Source organism: Eupeodes corollae, chromosome 3, assembly GCF_945859685.1.
Source record: "Eupeodes corollae chromosome 3, idEupCoro1.1, whole genome shotgun sequence".
NCBI classification, from domain to species: Eukaryota; Metazoa; Arthropoda; class Insecta; order Diptera; family Syrphidae; genus Eupeodes; species Eupeodes corollae.
The window spans coordinates 29,359,871-29,366,411 of record NC_079149.1 but is presented as its reverse complement, the minus strand read 5'-3'; the positions used below and the strand labels follow the sequence as shown (position 1 = coordinate 29,366,411).

The window sequence follows — 6,541 nt, the reverse complement described above, 5'->3', positions numbered from 1 at the left end:
CAGATGGTTCTCTTCCTTACCAAAGATAACCACTCACAAAAACTTCATATTGTTCTAGCACTTCTTCTGGCTATTAGCATCCATAATATTATGGTAATTCTTGTTCGGACCATAATAATTATGCCAGAATTGACAACTTTGCAGCCAACATCTACAGCAATGTATGAGAATACAATAATTTGTCGAGTATTGGAGTTTCTGAAGAAACTCTCTCGTAACTTTGTTTTTGGATGCATGCTTCTGATTGGAGTATTACACTTTTCTTTTTCCAAAACGGTGATAGTTCCTGAAGTGGTCATTAAATTATTGTTTTAGCTGCGATTCCTGTGTGGCCCATGATTTTAAACAGGAATTGCTGAAGACATTGGAATTGAATTAAACTCGGTTTGTATCATCTAAATTACTGAAAAAATATCATGCGAAAAAGGAGACCGTGCTATAAATTACGTAAGAAGAAAAAAACGCTAATAAATGTAAGTAAGTAAGTAATTCATTTATTGATTTTATAAAGTAATAACATGATTATTACAAAAATGAATTTATAAGCTATGGCATTGCCGTCAGCTCAGTTGGCAATAATATTTTAACAATTTAATTTCTTTTTTTTTTTTTTTTTTGGTTTAAGAAGTTTACATTACAATTTTGTTTTAATCAAATTCAGTTATCAATAACATTCTATAATTATATGCACTTTTTAAGAATAAATAAAGATTTTTCCAGTTCGGGCCATTTAGCAAATTAACTGTTTCTTGCACCGTTAAATATTTAGCTCCTAAATATTGTTGTCTTTGTACTGCATAAATTGGGCACACTCCAATAAAGTGAAAGCAGTCCTCTTTTGATTTGAGGTTACACAATGTGCAAAACCGATCAAAACTTCCATTATATGGTGCACCGTTTAGCCCAAGGACCTCGCATCTAGTTTTAAATATTAAAGAGATTTGTTGGTAACTATGCGAATCACAAAAATAGTTATCAGCTTCTAGATTATAGTTGAGTTTTGAGTACAAGAATCTGCTATCCGACTGCTGGGCTTCCGCTACAAGCAACGCTCTCTGATTATCTTCAAACTTTTGTATTGTACGATACAACCGATCTTTTATTGTTATTCTATCGCCGGGAATTATGTTGGTATTTTCTCCATAGACTTCGCCAAGATTTCGCCATTTCTCCATCCACCAATCTTTATTTCGGATTTCATACTGTAGCATTTTCCATACGAGTCGTGATTCGGGGAAGTCGAGTACTTTTAGAATATAGTCGGCTTGTGTTTTAAGAGTACTAGTAAAAATTTTGGGTAAACCTGTTTCTAAGTAAATAGCATAATTTGGAGTTTTTATTGGTAGGTTGAACAATTTTTTGATGAAACTTCTTTGCAGCTTTTCCATTTCTTCAAATTCATCAGTTCCCCATACTTCTGCAGCGTAACACAATGTCGATTTAACGACTGAATCAAAGATTTTGTACTTTGTTGACAGACTAACGTGTTCATTGAACAAAACATTATTCCAAGTAGAGTTTATAAGTTTCTGGCAAGTTTTAGTTTTTTCTTCAAAATGTGTTTTGAAATCAAGTGTTGTATTAAGCATTACTCCCAAATAAGTATATTCTCTCACAACATCAAGACGGTTAGTTCCCAAGAACCAATTATAGTTTTGTGTTGGGTTACCCCGATTATTTCTTGAGAAAACCATTACCTTCGATTTATCTGTGTTAATGATAAGTCCCCACTTCTCACAGAATGAAACAAGGCGGTTTATCATCAATTGTAGATTTTGCGGATTTTCAGATAAAATTACCAAATCATCGGCGTACAAAAGAACATTTACTATGGTGCCTGCAATTCTGATTCCACCAGGTAGTTCAGTCACAACATCGTTTATAAAAAGTGCAAATAACAATGCACTAAGTGGGCATCCCTGCTTCACACCACTATCTGTTTCAAACCAATCCGATATATTGTTTCCATCCCAAACAGCAGCATTAGTTCCACAATACATTTCTTTGATGATCTGAATGAATTTGGTAGAAAGTCCGATTTGCGATAACTTGTACAAAAGCGCGTTTCTATGAATGAGATCGAAAGCCGCCTTAAAATCTACAAAAAGTGCGTACACCTTTTTGTTTCTCGCTTGAAAACCTTTCACTATTGCAGTTAGACTAAAAATGTGGTCGATAGTCGAGTAGTTTTTTCTGAATCCTGCCTGTAGTTCGGTCATGGTGTTGTTTTCATCAATCCATTTTTCAAGTCTAGCGACTAGAATTCCACAAAAGAGTTTGCCAATGGTGTTCATAAATGATATGCCACGGTAGTTTTCGGCTTTATCTAAAGCGCCTTTTTTGTGTATGGGGAAGATTACAGAGTTTTTAAAAGATTTTGGTACAATAGAGTTCGAAAAAATGTTGTCATACAATTTTTTGAGGTGCAACAGAAATACTGGCGTAGCATTTTTAAAAAATTCGTACGGGATACCATCTTCTCCCGGTGCCTTTCCATTTTTTGATTTTTTTAAGACATTTTCAATTTCCACCAAAGAGATTTCACAATCCAGAATATCATCGACGATAAGAGGTTCGGCAGTTAAAAAGGTTATGTTTCTTTGATCACGAAGTAGAGTTTGAAAGTACAGTGATAGGTGTGCTGCAGAAACGCCTGTACCTATTTTAAATTTAGAACCATTTATCTCTTTTGTTGCTTTCCAGAATTCTTTTGAGTTTTTAATATTTGCAAGTTGAATAGCTTTGTTGTTTTCCCAGTTGATTTTCTTCACACGACACATATTTTTATAAGAGGTGTTGGCTTCAGCATACCATTTCTTTAAAACTTCGGAATCTGTTTCTCTCCATGCGTGTAATAGAGCAAAGGATTTCTTACGGAACTTCGAGCATTCGGAGTCAAACCACTTTTGCTTGTAAAATTTTTCTCCAGTTGTCATTTTAATTGAAGAAGAACTCCTAATGCATGATATTACTTGCGAAGAGTATTCTTCTACCGACTCTGTGTTCAACACCGTATTTGAAAAAAAGTTGTCTATAGCTTCATGGTATATATTTATTTTTTGTATTTTCCAGTTCATTCTTGGGAGCAAATTAAGAGTTTTTTCGTTTCTTATAGCATTATTAGTCCATTCAATAACTATAGGTAAATGATCGGAATAAGTTTTTGTTTGAACTTCAAACTTGGTTATAAGATCTACCCAGTCGTTATTTACTGCACAATAGTCTATCACAGATTTGCCTTGACCTCCAATGAAAGTATAATGACCTTCTCGATCCCCTTCGGTACAACCATTTAGAATACATAAATCATAGTTTTGAAGAATATCAAGAAGTTTTGTTCCATTTTGATTGTAGACGGTATCTTTGGATGTGCGGTTGTTATAAATGTTGCTAAGGTTTGTTTCTTGTAAGACAGTAGTTGCCGTCTGCATGTTTCCTATCCTTGCGTTTAAATCTCCAATTACCATTACGTTTTTACTCGATAAGTGAAATAGTACATTATTTAATTCTTCAGCATCTTCGATCCAGTTATTGCAGTTGATATAAAAAGGTACTATAAACATATTATTCTGTAGTAAATGTTTAACGACAGTATATCCGCATATGTCCACAAAAACGCTAATAAAACTAAAACACTACTTAAACTTGATACTATTGAATATTATTTTCGTCTCAAATATTTTATGAACGAAATAAGGTATTGGTTACAATGGGTCTCAGTCTTATGAGACTCAGGCAATGTATTCCGCCAATAAATTTGGTCGATGTCAAAATATTTTAGTAGAAATCCATATTGTTATAAAATTTTAGTAATATTTTTGTATGTTTTTGTCAACAAAAATGTACAAGATTTTCAAAACGTTTATTTTCGCTAATGTTTCCGAAACAAGAGCTCACAAAACCTTTTGGTTTGCAGTTGGGAGTAGGGCATTAAATACCTTTCTTTCGATGTGTATCTCGATTCGGTGGGACATAATTCTGAAAATAACACTTTTTTCGCCAAGAGGTTAGCCCACAATTTTTTGAAAAATATTGCCGTATTATTTCAAGAGTTTTAGTTTTTTTGTATGATTGCAGAAAATTAGTTTAATTCTGTTTGACATGACTTCGTAATGTGTAATACAAAACTAATGTACCTAATATCTAAAAAATCGAAACACTGCGAGAAGTGTCAAAAAAGCTTCGAAAGAAGAAACAACGTTTTAAGACATTTTGTATTTCAAGATTTTGAAACTTATTTATGTAGCTGCAATGATTTTTGAAATATTCTGCTTAGAGGCTCATTGCAGTGTGTACCGTGACAAGCGTTACTACATCAACGCATTGGTGCAAGAAGTAGAAGATGCTGCAAACAGGTGCGACAGCAGGACCGTTTACAGAATAACCAAAGACTGACCGGTGCACAAAGCTTAAAGCCACACCTGGTGAAAGAAGTAGACTGTACTATGATAAGTTCGGTGGATGAGCAAATCAGAATGTGGAAAGAACACTTTTCCTCGGTTTTAAACCGAGTGTTTGCAAGCAACATGCAGCCGATGCCTTCTGAAGCGCCTGAACAAACTAATCCCCGAATCCGCACCGCACCTCTTAGTAAAGATGAGATCGTTTCCAGAATTAAAGAACTTAAGAACAACAAAGCGGTAGGACTTGATAGAATTCCCGCAGAGCTTTTACAAGCTGTGCCAACGTCATCAAGCGAACTGCTTCATCCGCTCATAGGAGCTTCCCCGATGAGTGGAAGAAGGGAATTATCGTCAAGCTCACAAAAAAGTAGATCTTACAAAGTGCAAAAACTGGAGAGCGATTTGCGTTCTACCTGCTGTTGCCAAAATAGTAGCAAAAGTCATACTGGAGCGCATCAGAGAACACCTTGAGGCTACATCCGATGCCGAACAAGCAGGATTCCACACTAGATCCTCCTGTATTGATCATACCAACACCCTGCGGATCATTATTGAACAGCGCGTTGAATATCGGTCACTACTACACCTGCTGTTCATCGACTTCGAGGAGGCCTTTGATAGCGTTAGCTATTAGCTTTGCGGAGGAGAGGCATCCCAGAAAAAACTAATTGCTATTTTGAAAGAAACATATGATGGATCCGAGTATCAACTTTGAAGTCCGTAGTGGAGTCAGACAGGGCTGTATTCCGTCGCCAATATTTTTTTTGTTGGCGATAAGCGATGTACTGCGAGCAGCTTTGTAAGGTAGCGGAAGGATCCAATGGACTTTGACTACTTAAAGCACTTGGATTACGCAGACGATGTTTACTTACTCTCTCATAGGATCAAGGATCCCCATCAAATTACAACAAGTGTGGAGAGAAAAGCAGAAGTTGTGGGCCTGAAAATTAATTCCGGCAAAACAAAAATGATCAGCCTCGGATCCCAACCATCCTCTCAAATATTTTCTTGTAACGTGAAAAAAGTGGAGAGCTTTCAATACCTTGGAAGTATCGTTTCTCTCAAAGTCGGAACCAAACAAGACGTCATCTGCCGCATCGGCAAAACAAAAGTGGCATTCGGTATGCTGTCGAAAATTTGGAGGAATAACTCTATCAGCTTAAAAACAAAGCTACGACAGTTTTGCACGAATGTCGAATATGTGCTTCTTTATGGGGTTACTTCAGCCATAAAAAGAAAGCTGTAAACCTTCGTGAATAGATGTCTTCGTAACATCGTAAGGATTTTCTGGCCAAACAATGTATCAAATGAGGTCCTTCATAGAATGACAGATCAGGAATCTATAGACTTTATAATACGAAGGCGTAAGTAATGGATTGGACATTAGCTTCGAAAAGGTAACGACTGCAGGCAAAGCAATACAGTGGAATCCGCTTACACAAAAAAAGGAGAAGAGCTGGACGACCGAGAAGCACATGGTGCTGGAAAGTTGGAGCGAGCTGAAGCACATCTCCGGAAACCGTACACGGTGGAGCGTAGGCGTAGTAGAAGCCCTATGCCTCTTAAGAGGTTCCCAACGGACTTAACAGGTCTGAGGATCTAAGTAAGTAAGTAAGAATAGACGAAATCCCATATGTAATGTTTAAAATTTTGAAAAGGTAGTAATTTTCTATTTTGTTCATTCCAATAACCAAATTATTTTTGTAGCCCCAATAAATCGTCCGAATATTAAAAAAATTTCCCAATCTCTTTCTTTGTTATTTAAACTCTGATTAAAATCTAATATTCAATTTTCTTCTCATAAAAAATGTTACTATCTTTCTATCTAAAATAAATAAATAAATAAATAAAACTTCCCTCATTTAATATCCTTCAAACGTTACTTCCATTTTCAAGGTCATTTAACCTCAAGGTTGTGGTCTAAGGACATTAGACAGGACACATTACTTTTTAGTGCTAAGAAATTTATACATACTTTCCCATATTCTCTCGTATATACTCATGTTCAAATTGTCCTTATTAATTGCTCAATAAATTGCATATTCAATTGAATGGCTATTCCACGTGCATTTCAAGGATATTATACTAATATAAATGACCCAATTTAATCTGCCCATATTAGAGAGTTCAGCCAACCT

At 35.7% G+C, this 6,541-nt stretch overlaps 1 protein-coding gene across 1 annotated transcript; it reads right to left on the bottom strand.

Moving 5' to 3' along the window:
* Positions 1 to 647: 647 nt before the first annotated feature.
* Positions 648 to 3,467, bottom strand: LOC129950390 (uncharacterized). Its single transcript, XM_056062333.1, has 2 exons — positions 2,474 to 3,467; positions 648 to 2,335 (listed from the first exon to the last, which is right to left on the bottom strand). Exons 1-2 carry the CDS (start codon positions 3,465 to 3,467, stop codon positions 648 to 650), a joined length of 2,682 nt encoding a protein of 893 aa, XP_055918308.1.
* Between the last annotated feature and the right edge of the window lie 3,074 nt (positions 3,468 to 6,541).

What these genes read in the sequence shown, in the direction of transcription:
- LOC129950390 (XM_056062333.1), bottom strand. Translation starts at nt 3,467, where the DNA reads ATGGTAATTGGAGATTTAAACGCAAGGATAGGAAACATGCAGACGGCA. An exon ending in AAAGGCACCGGGAGAAGATG is followed by an intron (nt 2,336 to 2,473) that starts GTATCCCGTACG and finishes TACACAAAAAAG; the next exon opens with GCGCTTTAGATAAAGCCGAA.